The sequence below is a fragment of the Pleurodeles waltl genome, chromosome 11 (assembly GCF_031143425.1).
Source record: "Pleurodeles waltl isolate 20211129_DDA chromosome 11, aPleWal1.hap1.20221129, whole genome shotgun sequence".
Classification (NCBI taxonomy): domain Eukaryota; kingdom Metazoa; phylum Chordata; class Amphibia; order Caudata; family Salamandridae; genus Pleurodeles; species Pleurodeles waltl.
Genome location: NC_090450.1, coordinates 895,814,221 through 895,830,932, shown reverse-complemented (window position 1 = coordinate 895,830,932; position 16,712 = coordinate 895,814,221). Strand labels below are relative to the sequence as shown.

General features: G+C 43.9%; 1 protein-coding gene across 3 annotated transcripts in view; it reads left to right on the top strand.

The window, feature by feature from the left end:
* Positions 1–16,712, top strand: part of RPH3A (rabphilin 3A) — a 756,965-nt gene that overhangs the window by 452,288 nt on the left and 287,965 nt on the right. For all 3 annotated transcript variants that reach the window (XM_069214805.1, XM_069214806.1, XM_069214807.1), the window contains exon 7: positions 13,660–13,698. In XM_069214805.1, the coding sequence (XP_069070906.1) occupies positions 13,660–13,698 (39 nt within the window). The remainder of the gene's footprint in view (positions 1–13,659; positions 13,699–16,712) is intronic.

Here is a 16,712-nt window from a genome sequence, read left to right as displayed (position 1 = left end):
ATGCATCAACCCCCTAGCATTAGGACATCTTCATCATCCAGCATAGGTCTAGTTTTTTTGCGGCAGGCTGAGCTGGGGCAGTAGAAAAGGCATCATCAATTAGGTCTTGCAAATGTGCCATAATAATCTCCTCTAGCAAGAGGCTACCTCCTGAGGTTCCTGCTTGCTCTTCCATTATGAGCATTGAGTCACACTACACTTCCTATTTATTAGTATCTTTGACCATGCACGCAACCTAGGATTCATCCTGGACCCCTCACTATCCATAACCCACCAAGTCAACACCATCTCTTCCTCCTGCTTCAACACCCTCTGCATGCTTCGAAGGATCTACAAATGGATTCCCACCGAAACCAGAACAGTCACCCGAGGCCTCGTAAGCAGCAAACTGGACTCCGGCAATGCCCTCTACGCAGGAACCGCGGCCAAACTCCAGAAGAGGCTGCAACGCATCCAGAATGCCCCTGCACGCCTCATCCTGGACATCCCCGCCACTGCCACATCACAGACCATCTGAAAAACCTGCACTGGCTCCCAGACAACAAGAGAATCACCTTCAAACTCCTCACCCACAAAGCACTGCACAACACCGGACCAGAATACCTCAACAGACGACTCTCCTTTTACACCCCGACCCAACATCTCTGCTCCGCCGACCTCGCCCTCGCAACTGTCCCACACGTCCGCAGAACGACAACCTGCAGTAGATCATTCTCACACCCCGCCGCCAAAACGTGGAACACTCTTCCCATCCACCTGCATCAGACCAAAGACCTCCTTTCCTTCAGGAAACTTGTCAAGACCGGGCTGTTTGGGACGTAGCAGCACCCCCCTCCCACTCACTCCCCCCTCCTCAGTGCCTTGAGACCCTCACGGGTGAGTAGTGCGCTTTACAAATCCCTGATTGATTGACTGATTGATTGAACCAGCTTTCATCTTGCAATATGATAGATGGTGTCAAAAACAACTTGGTGCATTCCTAGTGTGACTCGAGCACTCACCCGAGCACCTCATTGCGCCAAAATCAGGAGAAAAGCTGCATGTTATCAGACGCACTCTCTCTCAGCACAAAATCTCCTATGTCCATTGTACCTGCACAAGCTAGAGCACCTGGGTGGGGATACAGAAGACATTTCAGGCACCAGCCAGTGCTATAACAGCAGTGGATAACAGTCATTTAAAAAAAAAAAAAATGCTTCCCTTTGCTCTTCATAGTATGCTGGTCAGAGGGATCAAAAAAGCAAGAAGAAGAGGCAGGGGAGGAGAGAGGTACATTATGTGCATCACACGCTTGAAAATTTACAATAGTAAAAGTCTTCTGAGCATTCTCGGGGAGGTGGGGTAACCTCAAAGTGTAAAGGCTATAACGAGCGAGACAGACATGGGGTAATGCCTTATTTACTTCACTCCTTTTTAATTTTAGGCCCTTAGAAGGAAATAAGAGGATAACTCTGGGTTAAAGGGGGACAAGAGATGAACCAGGAGGTGTCACCTGAAGTCTATACATTTGTGATGTAATTTCCACAACCCCTAGTATTTTGGCTTGTGGATGTCTATGACTACAGCTTTACTCAATATCGACCCCCAAACTATATTACAAAGCCATACCTATTGCTTCACTTCACTCTAGGCTGAGCATAATAAACCTGACCAATGAAATATCCCAGAATATTGGTCTGTTTGAGACTCTTTGACTTCTTCATCTTTCTAGTTCCAGTTTAGGTAGTTGAACCCCTAAAACTTCCTTTTTAAATGTTCATGTAAAAATATTAAGTTTTTGCTTCTTACAATGCTTCGGAGGCACACTTAAAAGGTGACTGCTACTGATCATGTCAAAGTTGAGAAATCATTAAATTATTCAACCTACTTTAACCTCAATGGAACTGTTGATATTTTCAAATCTTCCAGCCAGTCTGTCTGTCTGTCTGGGGTTAGTGTGGGCCCCATCTGGGAGTGGCCTCCATTATTTTCATGGGGAATACCCCCACTAGATGGAACAAAGGGACTCTCAGGGATCAAGCCACTGATCTTAAGAGGGCTGTATGGATTATTAAGTGTGTCATACATGTGTTGTGTTTACATTAAATAATACTGTTTTTCCTAAAATCTAGAATTTGACTAGCAATCATCTTATTGCTGCTACTGTTTGTATGTTGAATTATGAGCCTGTGTATGCATAACACCTAACACCTACTGAAGAGCCTTTGAATACTCAACCCACGCCACCATTGAGAGTCAAGTGCTGGACGTGGTCATACTTGGCCCAAATCCTAGCAACCCATAGTAGGTCGTACCTCTGGACATCAGAAGTAAAAGGCCACAACCATTGTGTGTGGGCCCAGTAGCTCCTGCTTGTCCTGTGGCCTTCTGAAAGCGGTCCTGACAAACAATATTGTTTATGTAATGAATGTAACTACAAAATGCTTTCATGCTCCTACTTAGACGACAGAGGAGCTATTTGTTCCCTGAGCTGGTGAATTTTGTCAGCAGTTAAGACGGCAAAACCATGAATTATTGTTGGTCAACTTTGATGCCACCCCAGATTGTTGCTGAACATCTTCACACAGGCATAGATGTGCTCCATAATGCAGCGTAGAAACAAAAGCTTAATTGGTGTCCAAATAGGACTGGAAATTCCTGGCCTGCAGCCAGAAAGCAAATGGCCAGCAGTAGATTACTTTGCAGTCTTGTGAAAAACATGTCTTGCTTGCAGTTTTAGTTGTAAAGCCATTAACTAAAGTGAAACCACTTAGGAATTAAAACATTAACTAACTGTTGACAGTGCTTTTTGAATATAAAAGCTATGTTCTATATATGTGTTTTTAAAAAGACAACTGACAAGACATTTTTTTAGTCCTGAATTGAAGGTATTTCCTGGGTGTGCAAAAGACTGGCACAAGGAAGTTGTTGAACAAACTCTGCTGCCTAGCAAGCTTGGAAAACAAGGGGCGGAGGTGCATGGCTAAGATTGTATATTAATAATGAAAACATCCACAACAGCCACAATTCCTGTGGCTAATACAGCACAGAGGTTCAGTATTAGCACAAATAGGCCTTCCTCCCACGGTCCAGCACAAGGGCAGATTACATATTACTTTCACCAGGCCCTGCAGGTGACCTTTTTTTCACCTGCCTCACAAGGTCAAGATGAATCTAAGAAGCTGCAACCTTCCCCTGGTGACGTCCCCTGAAGGGTCTTAAGACACAGCGAAATCTCTGTCGATCAAATTCCTGTCCAAGACTACAAGAGTGGAACCAGAGTAGCAAAGGGACCTGTCCACTCACCCTGCTACTTCACTGAATTAGACTTATCCCGGAGAGGGATGAACAATACGGAGAAAGTATTTCCTTGGCCTAGAGGGTCTCACCTAATGGGGGCTGTGTTGGAGAAGTGCTCCCTACCACAGCCCGCTCGCACTCAGTATTGATGAGAGTGCAAGTTCACAACAGCGAGCCAGCGTATCTCTCTCTGACACTGCTGCCAAGGGTTGAACAGTCCACATTATTACCAGCAGCTAACCCCACCCTACTTCACACAAAAACATTGAGGAGGGAAAGTGTCTCGGACCATGAGCTGGAGAACATTTCAGATCACTTCATGGCCACCTTGGGAGCCCAAATTGAGGCTCAGATTGAAGAATCACTGTACCAAACCACCTTATTGAGAAAGGGTCCCAATATTGGATCCAGCAGTCCCATACTGATAAGGCCTTCAGACTCTACCCCTATAGTGCCCTACAGCTCCTTCAAGGACTCTTTATCTTCCATCTGCATCAAGCAAGATACAATGGCCAGCACCATTGTGGCAATCACAGACAATTGAACTTCAGATTGACCTACTGCATTCTATCACCTCATCTCTAGCAGATCTGAACCAAAGATAAGCCTCCTTAGAGTCCCTTTCAGGACCATCAGATGCAGAAGAGGGTCACCCCTGCTGATGCTCTCCTCTGATAAATAAACTAAGCTCCCTGCCTTAACTACTATGGTCTCAGGGTAACAGCATCAAGAATTCAACTTGCCTCCTGTCGGATTCAAGTGCATCACCCTCGAGCAATTCCCCTGCTATAAATCCACCAGCCACCAGCGCTGAGCTCCTCCCAGAAGCGGTAAGGGTGGCCCCTGCTGAGACTATACTGTGGCCCCCTTGCAAGGCTCCTCAGGCCACGTGTACTTCTTCCCTGACAGAGGACAACCCCTTCACTACAGCAACTGACTAGGACATACAAGCTTAAGACTCAGTACCTCCAGGGCCGCCACCCACAGGATAGACTTCTAACCTCTCAAGGAGGGCAAAAAATCAGCTAAAAAAAAAATCTACAATCTATCATGGTGGATAAGGGGCTGCCCCCAAAGCCTACCCAATATTCAACCTTGTATCAAAACATCAAAAGAGGCCAACAGAAGATACTTTTTCCTCATGCAGCCAACAAACTGATGGTCAATCACATCTTCCTGGAGCCCACCCCGAAAGACACCCCAGTAGTGACCACTGCACGAAGGACAGCCAACGGGATCAGATGAGACTCCCACAGGGCACAAACATGTACAGGCAGCTACATATATTGATCACTGCTTTGGGCCTCTGAAGCCGCCTGAGCATGCAACTGAGACACTGAGATTCCCAATCTGCCAGGAAGGCAGTGGCGTAATAGGAGAGGTTCCCGAAACTACAACAGACAACGCTCCCCCTGCTGTACGTCAGTTCAGCCAGCGTACAGAGGCAGTTCCACTATGTCCTGCAAAATCTACATCTAAACCATCAGCGGCCAGTCAGGTGCCTAATGGGGTATATCAGTTAATCCTCCGGCAGCAGGAGCAGGTCTTAGGTACCAGCTACTCTTCCAGGACCCGATGAGGAGGGCCAAGCAGGGGCCTAAGCTTTTACCACACGAATGACATAATTTAGCTTTAGACGGTAGTCAGATGGATTTGTGGGATCACCATTCTTGAATAAAGGGCACAAAATGGAACCCCCCCATGCATCTGTGATCTTGGCTGAAAGGAAGGTGTGGTTAAAGAGGGGAAGGTGAAAACCTTTGCCCAGGCCTCTGGGGTGCATTTGAAAATCCCTGCTGGGAGACTTTTCGATCCCGGCGCCCCATCCCATTTCATTGCCTTGATAATTTTGATGACCTGTCCCGTGGTGGTGAGGACCTGCTGCTGCCTTGTGGGCAGATTGGCACGCCCCTGGCTGATATTATTAGCTGATGCGACTGTGTGACCAGAGTACAGTGCAGTTACATGGTTTACCCAGTCCTCTTCAGAGACTCCATTGCTTCTGACTGCGGTCGGAGATTTTAATTTATTAATGAAGTTCCAGAACTGGAGCAAGTTGTGTATCTTTAGCCATTGTTTGTCTTTTAGTGCTTAATTGGTTTCCCAGGCTAACCTTTTGTGTTTTTTTCCCGCAACTTGGAGATCTCTTTAGCAGATTTAAGAGTAGGGATTAGCTAGTGTAGCCGCAGGGAGAATCGTAGTGCTCTCTGTAAACAGACAATGGCCTTAATATAGTGCGGGATAGGTTCCTTATAGGGTTTCCCTCACGGGTGCTGCATGTTGGCCACACTGGGCTGCAGGGTGGATGTTAAGACTGTGATCAAAGCAGCCCATCTGGGCCCAAGGGCCCACCCGGTGACATTAGTGTCCCTGATTGGCTACAAAAAACAATTTGTCACCGCTGGGGTGTCTATCATTCTCCATTTGATCCTCCACACTAACTTTGTTTCTTCAGCCCTGGTTGATTACCCCACAGTTGGTAGCCTGGCTTCTGGAACAGCTCAAAGGTTCACAGTTAAGATCAATAGATTGTGTTCAGTTTCAACCTGTTAGTGCTCTCAAGGCTGAGGATTTGGCTGATTAGAGGTTCCAACATAAAGATATAGTCAATAGTTGAGTTACCTTTGAAGGTGGGGGATGAACTGACAGTTAGGAGCTTTGGCTTTGAATGCTTGCTCAGCTGAGATTAGTTCAAAAGTATTCAGGAAATGGGTCATTATACCTTGTTTCCTGCCAGGTCTCGAGATCGTACAGCAGTTTTCCAGACCTCTAATTTTAAAGTCCCCCAGTAGCACAACTTCATAGGTAGTGTGTTTGAGCAGAATGATTTCCAGGCAGTTGCAAAGGTCGATGGTTGTCCTACGTTTGTGAGCTTTCTGTGAGTTGTGATAACAATTTATCAGACGTAGTGGTGACTTTGTGTGCCGCAATGTTTACCTGTAGATTAGTGCCTATTGTATGGTCAGATAGGATCGAATCAGGAGTCTTACAGTGATCTTGGCTATTTGCTTAATGAATATTGTGAGACCTCCCGATGGCAGGCCAAACTGGTTTGCAAGTATTGCTGGCTTGAAGAGATCATAGTAGCCATGCATCACTGTGGGGGATGAGTGCCCATGTTTCCTGCAGGTAGATTATGTTGCGGTTGTTCAAGAGTGCCATTGCAGGTTTACATGTCAGTATTGTCTTGATACCTGCCACGTTCCACAATGTAATTGTGAGCCTGGGCACCAATATGGGTATCTGGTGAGGTGGGCGTCTGCGCCAGGTAGGTTAGGGATAGTCCCTTATAGGGCTGCAATTAAGATTACCCAGATGGCTCCACCTGTCGTTATTTCTTGCCAAGTGGAGTACGTTTCTCATGTTATGGATGCATGAGACTTTTAGGGAATTTGTGAATTTTGTTGCGCTTGGCACACAGTTGTGGGTGGCACCCCGTGCTCCCCTAAGGACCCTTATGTGTGGTCTGGGGGGGGTTAGGGTGGCAGTAGCACATATGAATATTTTGGTGCAGATAGTTTTAGCAGTTCGATGCCCCAGTTCTCAAAGGTCCTAGCTTCACTCAAGATGGTGTCTCTTGCCTCGATGCTTCGCCACACTGGTATTGTGGCACCCAACGTTCCTCTGTCTGGGATACGGATGAATTTCACTGAGATCAGGTCAGCTGAGGTTAGGTGTTTCAGAGTTAAAGTGTGTTGAAACAGGTGCATTAGATTGCCCCTGTTTAGTATGTTGTGTGCGCTCGTAGGGGTATGAAGTGGAATGAATGCCAGCTCAAGCTGGTCCGTTGAGCCTGTGTGGATAATTTCCCCCAGATCCTTTCAATGGGTTTCCAATGTTTTTTGGGTGATGGAGAGTGGTGCTCTGGCAAATCCATAACCTGAAGATGGGGAACGGTTTGAGGTGTTCTCCCTCTGAGTGCATGCCTGTTGCTCCTAGTGTGGCATCTGGCTGACTGGCTTCCCGCCTAGCTACCAATTGTAGGTAATTTGGGCTTGGGGTTGATTAGGACTCCTGTGCTCCGTAGCTCCAGCGTTGGCAGGAAACCAGCTAGTCTCTTTGGCCTGATCAAGGATGTTGTTTACCTCAGAGCGGGCATTCTCTGCCACTGTGTGCCGAGTCACAATATCCAATGAGAGGTGGGCCATCTGACTGCGATAGGGGATGCCCAAGGCACCTTCATCTGCGAGTGGGCTGAAGGGTAATTCAGCTTAAGACTGTGCATATGCACGTCTCCTTTTGAAGCAGCTAGAGGCCTGGGTTCAAGACAATTAGATTTTGCCATTTTTTCAGACAAGATTCTGTGCTGCAGCATCAACCATAGATGACATCATCTCACTGGCTGTTGTCAGCCCGCGAGCTGCCTCTTGCAAGCAGCTACCACTCTTCTGCTGCTTCGTTGACTATAGTGCCACCTTCAATACAGTGGACTGCCCCACGTTGGAGAAAGCGAACAACCTGGGGGACCCCTCCAAAAAAAAGGAAAACAGCCGCGCGGTCCAATTCACCCTGCAGCGTTCCCGAATCCTCAAGCAGCATTGTATCAAGAAATCGAGGAAAATTCCAAGGCCCCAAAACTCCTCAAAATAAACAGTGACTCACAAGTCACACAACCCTATCACATAACACCTGTGGGGGGAAGACTAAGCCAATTTTACAAACTTTGGGAGGAAATAACAACAGACACCTGGGTCTTAGCAATTATCCAGCATGGTTATTGCATAGAATTTCACAGAATCCTGATACAATGCTGCTTGAGGATTCGGGAACGCTGCAGGGTGAATTGGACCGCACGGCTGTTTTCCTAAACTTACTTTAAATGATTTTTCGTACAAGAGATGTAAACGGAGACTACCTCGACATTATGACTATTTTGGATTGTATATATTACATTAAGCCCTGATGAAGTCCTTAAGAGAGATACTTCTCAGAGGATGAAACACGTGTTGGCTGTTCCTATGGATGATATTTGAACACTATGAATAAAATTGGACTCTGATACAAACACGAGTTGGTTGTCAATTTACGAAGAAGACTAGACATATGAGTAACTTCTAACTTGATATCACGAGTGCTATGACACTTGTTCTTTTTCTGTTTTGTTTCCCTTGAAACATTGGAGGATTAAGGAAGATCCTCTTGTCAGAAGCACCGTGCCATGAACGGAATGTGTTGTTATTTGATGGACTTACTGTGAGCGCCCAAATCCTATGAATATCTTCCTTGTTGGCACTGTTTTTGATCGCGGCAAAGGAACAAGAAACTGCTTGACTGAGGCTTGGGCCCACAGACAATCAAATTGGCACCCAAATACATCTACTGGGGGCCTGGTTCTCAGACACTGCCTAACCCCTAGCCCACATAGCTTCCCTGAAGAAGAAAGCTGCTGCTATTACATATGGTCTTGCCTGTCTCAATAGAAAATGTAAAAGTCCATCTGCTGCACCAATACCTAAAGTAATCAAGGCCACCCTTCTCCCTGTCCTTCATTACGGGCACTTGCCCTTCACCAGCACCTGCTCATCCACCTTAGATCTGGCTCAGTCTTCAGGCCATACACGTATGTTCCATCTACCGAGGTACGTGAGTAGATCACTCATTCGTTTTGAATTCCGCCTGGCTTGCCAAGGGTTAGCCTGCGAAGATGACTTTTTGAAAAACTATCTTCGGGTTTTGATGGTGCCTGGGAATTCACTGAAGGCTCGCCTGAATCCATGGTCCAAGCAACTCCAGAAGGCCTTTGTTTTTCCAAATTGAAGACTCCGCTCTTGCAGTGAATTCCATCGTGATCAACTAGCAGCTGCGTCTAACTTCTTTTCAGCGATACATCGCTTCTTTAAACTCCTAGGAACATCCAACTTTCTTTGAACATCTCATACCTGGTAGGGAGACCTCAACCCTACATCGTGGACTCAATCAACAGCCGGGTGTGCATCGACATCCTGTGCATGAGACTCCTCAGGCTACCCATAACAAACTTCAACCCGCTTAGGCCAGTGCAGGATATGGAGGGGCTTCAGGCTATGCAATTTCAAATACGAATCAAGGCTGCACCTTATGTGCTGCTGCTCCAATCTGGATAACAGATGGTGGTCCATATTGAAACCGATTTTTCTAGCTATGGGGGCGTGTACTTGCCGTGGGGCCTCCTCGCTTTGCTTCTCCCAAATTAGACAACATCATTGGCTAGATATGCCAAATATGTGAAGGAACTTAGGGTCCTCTTGCATCATCCTTAATTGTATCAATGACATTCAAAAACTCATAACAGATTAGTCCTCTAAGATCCAACTGACTCTAAGATCCAATTAATCCGGTTGACTCAGGGGTGGATCACTGCACACAGCATTTTAGACACTGGTCATGGTCTGTCTACTGGCTGTATCTCCTTCTGAAAATTCTGTACTGCACTCACTATTTGTGCGGCACTTGCATGACTAAGCCCGACTCCCCTATCTTGCGGCGGTAGGTCCGATTGTTATCCTAACCAGCCTCAAAGATAATGTATTTTAGCTTTTATGCTTTAGCAATTATTTGTTGTCGTTTTTATTAACTAAACAATACAATTGACAATGACAATGGCACAAGGAAGCTGACAGGCCATGATGGCGTGATGCTTCTATTCAATGATGTATACAAGACAATGAGGTTTCAAATACATGTGGCAGTGTTTCTTGTATATAGTCATAGAGATTGTAGAAACACAGTTGTCCCAAGTGGGAACCAAATACAAGACAATGGTGTGCAGAACAGTATTGCAGTGTTCTAAGGCTGGCCTGGCTAAGAAATGGATATGTACATCATAAGGTCATGATGTGCAGCTTAAGCTATACTGTACACTGAAATTATCAATAAAGACGCTCACCTCGGTAGGATAATATAGATTTTTTAGCATATATCCAGTATCTGTCCAACCAGCCAATGGGAGCTTTGGTGTTGGATTTTAGTTTTCCATGCAACTTGTAGGACACAGTGGCAGGGTGGACAATGAGATCACAAGGGAACTCTGAGTCTGCTTTAAAGCAGTTTCAGTACCACCTCTCGCCAGCTGGATTCTGCTCCCAGGGTACTGGACAAGTCAGGTGCCATTCAGTTCGACAGAGGTGCTGTGAGGCTACTGTTTTTCTCTGAAGAGCTTGACAGTCCCTTCCAGGCGAGGCTGTGTGGCTGCTAGTACCTGAGTGAAAATGTCCCTGACTACAGTCTGTCGACTGGACTCGTGGAGCAAGTCTGGCAGCACCTGCCAAGGGTGTAGCGAGAGGAATCTTGTACATTTCCTCTCTCTTTTATAATCTATTTCTAATGGAGGTATTTGTTGCCACTGTAGGAAGACTATTTCTGACAAAGCAAGAGCTGGGCAAGGAAGCGTTAGGTCTGGACAAGCAGTGAGCTGTAAGGGAGTGAGCCACAGAGTGGAATGGGTAAGTGTGTGGAGAGAGAAAATGCAGAGCACGAAAGTTCAAGCCCTACGTGAGCTAGTACTGGGGTCTTTGAGTAGTTCTAGTGCCACATGAAGCATCACTTCTGCCTTTCGTAACAGTTCATTTCCACACTTAGATGTGCTGTGGTATCGCTTCCAAGATCCCAAAGGCCATTGGCATAAACCAATTTTGCACTGAATGGACCCTTCACCGTACATGCATTGTAATGAAAATGCTTTTTTGTGTATCAATAGATTGAGATGATTGTCTGCCAGTGCAAGGGCTTAGGTCACAACTGACTGGTACAACAACCACCGTCTAACTGATAGCACAAGCAATGAGTAACCTTATTCTTTGTCTCTAGCATGACCTAAAACTCTTGAATACAAGGCTGCCCAACAGATTTTCGCTGTATTTAGAATGTGCTCTGAAGACCAATCTTTGCCACAAGTCATTTGGTTTGTTGTCTGATGCCCTTTGGTATCTCCACTCTCACAGCACCATGTTCCTCGTTCACGCGTGAACCCACCACTATTGGGTTTGAAGTCTTCCTGTTTGTCGAGTGGTTCCTTGACATTAACATTTGTGTTATTTTAATGCAAAAACAAGGGGCCAGATGTTGAAAAATTTGTAACTGTGATTTCCAAATTGCGATTCTTACCAAATTGCAATTAGGAAATCGCAATTCCTAAGGTAAGAGGTTCGGTATTTGGAAGGGACGCCTTGAACACGCCCCCTCCAAATATCCAATGATAAAACCGAATTGCTGTTCAGTAACACGTCACCAATTTGCAATATGGGATTTGTATATTAGAAAACGCTTTTTTTGTGGTTCAGGATCTATTGTTCTAATTTAGATGGAGCACCTTAGTAGTTTTTGGCTAAATGATGTGAAATCAACATACATTGGCGACATACAAAATGTGTTAACTTAAAACAAGAAAGGAGCTGCCTGTTTTGGGTGTGTGTAAGTCATCACAAACCAGAGTACCCAGTTTAAGAAATTAAGCTAATGTTTTTACATCATCAGAACCGCTGGTGGGCAGTTAGTTTCATATTTTCTGAGCAGTGGGAGTTGAGAAATACTTTTATAAATAAATCAAAGGAAAGACTGAAAAGAATGCATAAGCAGCCTGGTCTGTAAGCTGCTCAAAATCATTCAGTATTATGGCTATTATTATTTTAACACAGACTGAAGTATAAATCACCTGAAAACATGTACTGGTACAGTAGTTCGCCAGAGTTTCCACTAAAGGTCAATAAAGAACATTCCATAAAGGAGAGATAGTACAGGATCCTGAAAGACAGTAAAATACTCCATTTTTTAGCATGGCGTTTAAGATAGAGCTAGAGTGGTAACATACACATCCCTAGATCAACAGGTGAAGAATACTGTAAAACACCTGGTGTTACATCCCTGAAATAAATTCAGACTGTGTCTCTGTCTCATGAATTGTGCTTAGGTGCAAATGCAACATATATTTTATTTTTAAACAGTTTCGAAAGCTCCCTGCACAATTGACTGATAAAGATATGGAGGCCCATTAACAAAGACATTTATGATTATGGGAGGCAGTAATACATGGGAACTCCTTTAATTACTCTTACATGCATTTTTGGAATTGTCCCTGAAATGTGTAACTAGCTGTTAGTAAGAGTGTGAAAAAGTCCTTCTATTCGTACTAATAGCATATGAATATTTCCTTATTATTGTTATTGTATTTCTGTGTTACTTGTTTTAGGGTTAATTCACAAATGCATTTAAAAGAGTAGTGCAGTGTTAGTACTCCAGAATACCTCTGTGAATAGGTCCCAAGGTATTGTGATTCTCTCTGCAATACCAAAAGCAAAGGCTTGTACCTCTTGGTGCTCTTTCGAATAAAGGTAAGAAGGCAGCTTGCAGTTCAAATGTGGGAAGGAACTTGTCCCTATTTCATTTGTGATCACAAACCGTGCACTGGGAGAAAGGATCCCCCTTAAGTAGTGCAGTTTAAAAACTACCCAATATGGCCTAAAACGCGCAGTTCAAGCGGGTCGTCTGGTGGCACCCATTGTGTTGCCAAGGCTCCTAGACCTGGGAGCTCTGAACCCTACTCCGCACCCATGCAATGGGCAGAACTGGCCTGATACGTGCTCAGCCATGGGTGCTGTTCGCTGTATGTGCTGCTGGGCCTGCTATATCTCCCTGCCATTTTCATAATAGAATTTATTTAATATCTATGCACTGTGTGCACTCAACTTTGATTGGAATGCAGACTTTTACATAACCGTTGTTGTTGCTTACTATTTTATTTCATATGTCTAAGATAATTAAATATTTTCTCACGAAGAGTTTGTAATAATTTTAAGTGCACCGTGGTCTTAACTAAAAGCAATACTTGGTTTCTCCTGTATTGTCACATGAATAATGTATTTGATTGTTGAAATGCTCTGCTTTTATGCTACTAGCTAATAAATCCAAAACAACTTAGTAAAGCTGCAGGGTATGCCTAGAGTCTGCCTTGGTAGGGTTTCAAAATAAGACATTATAGGGTGCCAAAAAAGGAGAAAATAGCGATAGATCATAATTTGTTCACAGTGCCTAGCAAGCGAGACTCTAGACACTGGAATGATTCTACCCTGGACACTATAAAACACACTTCACCAAACCAGCACCCATCTTTAAAGAGCATTATACATTTTTCGTTTTTGTTTCCAAATTTGATAACCACTGAGAGTGGGTGAATTTAAGTGTAAATCACTGTCATCTATCAGACATACATGTTCTCCATGTTGACTGCTAAGAGAATGTGCCCTTAACTATAAAATGATCCTGCTTTGCATATATGCTAATACTTTTCAAATTACGTTGGTGAAATGGTCTTAATGACTGACATATTCGATTTGTACATAGTGTTGTATTTTGAGGACAACAGATTTTTTTTTCTACGCATCTTAATTACTTCCATTTCCTTTAAAGGACAAGAGGTTGGACCCCCTATTGATCAAGAATCCTATGGTAAGGAATTTGAAAGGAAATGTCAACCAGCTATTACCCAGGCTTTTTGTTTATCTGCATGCTCAAGAGTTGCAGTGGCTGCTAGTTCTGACTTGTTTCAATGCTTCTGATTACAAAGACGCAGTTTCAGTAGCATAAGACGTTGCTTTATTAAATATTTCTGTAATGTAAATGTTCACTTGTTTTTTTCAGTATATTTTCACCTTTCATAAAACACAATCTCTTTTGGGACAATGACTATGCTTTGAGTGTCACATTCACATTGAATGACATTGTGGAAAAATATTTACTCTAACATTGGTGTGTTCTGGCCCGTAGGTCGTGCAACTCCATCCCTATTACAAACTCCATTGTAGGGAAACATCTAACACTCCACACTAATCTTTACTCACTTGTGTATCAGCCGCCAATCAGTTCTTTTTCAGAAGCTCAGTGCTCTCCTCTAACATTCAGGAGCGGCTCGCATGGCTTTGTTGAGGCAGGCAGGGGGCACTGGGGGGGAAATTAATAAAAACATATTTTTAAAAATCACTTACCTGCTCCGCTTCCGCAGTGCTCCTCTCCCATCGCTTAAGGCAGGCACAGGCTCTCAGCCTGCCCTGCGGCCAATCCTGAAGCTGCTCAGAGCAGCACCAGGATTGGCTGGGAACACCAAGACATGGCTCTCCCAGGCAAACTGGGAACCTGTGCCTGCTCTCTCTGGCCTGGCAACTGCGCACGTATGTTTGGCTGGCCCAAGATGGCCAGCCAAACATACATGCGCAGTGAGGGTCATTCCATCATTCCCAATGCCCCACCCCTTTACCAAACGAAAAAAAGATAATAAACACGGTTTATTATCTGTTTGTTTGTTAAAGGTGATTTGCAGCGGCTACTGGCGGGGGCGACGCTCCTCCGCCCTAACATTGTTGTTGTACAACATGCAAAACAAACAGGGAAAGGCACACAGATCTGGGTTTATCATGTTGCCATATATTGTACAGAAGTTTGTGCAGGTCGCTGGAGTGTTTTTCCTCGAAAGTTGTAAAAGGCTGCCAAATTTGGTTTCACCCAAGAAGCCATCTGGGCAAAAACTGGCCCTGCTAGAGTCCTATCACTCTTCAGAGTAATGCACATCTTGTCCTGCTAGCCTTCGTCCTCTAGCCATTACTCCTTGTTTTACCATTACCAAAACTACACTCTGTTAAGACGAACCTGTGTAACATTAGTGATTTCAGTACACAGGATGCAAATTATGCTCAGATTTTATGACGTATTTCTGGAAGGGGTAAATATTGGCTTTCTACCCAGGTGGAGGGGCAGTTCTGGTATATACGTGTTTAGCCTGAAGAGAGCAGGGAGTCAGTGCAAGATTTTAGTATCCAGTACCAATAACTAAGGACCTAAAACCACCATAAAAACACCCTTTTCTTGATGATCCCAGTTGCATTGTTTCTGAATGAAATCAGAGATATGCTAACATGTTTTAGCCTCAGTTGCTCAATTCTGGCAGATTCAAACCAATATGGACCTCTACTGTCCTTGCTGTCTGACTGCATATTTAAATGAAATTAAGGGAGTGTTTGTGCATCAAGGAATTATCTGCTAGACAGACATGCCTGTCTTATTATTCACAATTTGTAATGATTACTGTATTTGCAGAATCAACTTACTGATCTGAGTTTAATATTTTCTTTTTGCTACTTGATGTACTCCGCACTGCCACCTGGGCTAGGACAGAGGGCATAGCGTGGCACCAACTTCTGCAGGGGTTTCCTTGCACAGATTAAATAATTCTTATGGACCTTCTTAACTTTTGTCTGTGACTCCAAGGTTCAAGACAAAAGCAGAAGCTAATATCACTTCAAGAACGATTACATCTGTGGGTTGAGGGCTGAAGGGTGGCAATGGAATCAAACAGAAAAAAGATTTTAAAAAATGCAAAGAAAATAATAATCGAGGGGCAAATGAAATAAAATCTTGAAAGAAGAATACAAAGAAAGTAACAAAGTCGGAAAGGAGAAAAATAGAAGAACGAAACAATCAAAACCACTAATCCAGCGACCCGTACCTAAATTAGCCAGATCATAGGTTTCACCAAATCCTCTAGTGAGATATAGTTAAAAGTAGGAGATATTTTTATTTTTCTGCCTACTCCCATGTTAGCCCACCAGCATGAAACAGAATAAAGTAATTAAAAACCGGAAATAATGTAGTCATTTACTTCAAAGCGTCTATTATAGAAACAGAAAAAAAAGTGTTCTGAATGAACATTTCTATAGAAGATCGTGGAACCAGACACAAGATCTGCTTTTGTTTCTAAATACTCTTTAAAATATGTGTGCAACCCAAAATTGCAGATCTGAAAGACCCTTCTAATATAATTAGGAAGGCACGTTTTGACAGAGTTATGGCTAAGGAACGGGTTTTCAAGACATGGCAGATCAAACAGGGGACCCCCATATTCTCTATCCAAAGGCACTTCAATCTGTTCATATCCACGGGGAGGCTCTGTTAAAAAAAAGATTAATCCGCGGATATGAATAGGTTGTATTATCCATCTTGGAGACCGTGAGCCACGACCACGAAAGCCTGCAGGGGACAAATGATGCAGCCACTTTCTTCTCCATATTTTAGTTTTGTATTGAAATATATTCAGCTGAAAGGATTTTAAGGACCCAGTCTTCACCTAATTTGGGCATGGTAGGATTGTATCTAACCACATTAGATAAAATATATATCTCCAGCTCATATCTGAATTAAATTAGTAAAAGTCAAAATTCTGAAAAATAAGATCCCTTCAGTATTTTTATATTTCTATATAAATACAGTTTCGGGTGCCAGCTAGCTAATTCAGTGACATCCGGAAGCATGCATTTATTTATTTTATTTGCAGTTATCATTCTTATCTCTCTCACAAACACACACTTTCTCTTTCGCTCTCTCTCACCTTTTCTCTTTCTCTCTCTCTCTCAACATATATAGCTGAAAACCTTGCCTGTGCCAGATTGCACATGGAGTAAAGGGGGTGTGAG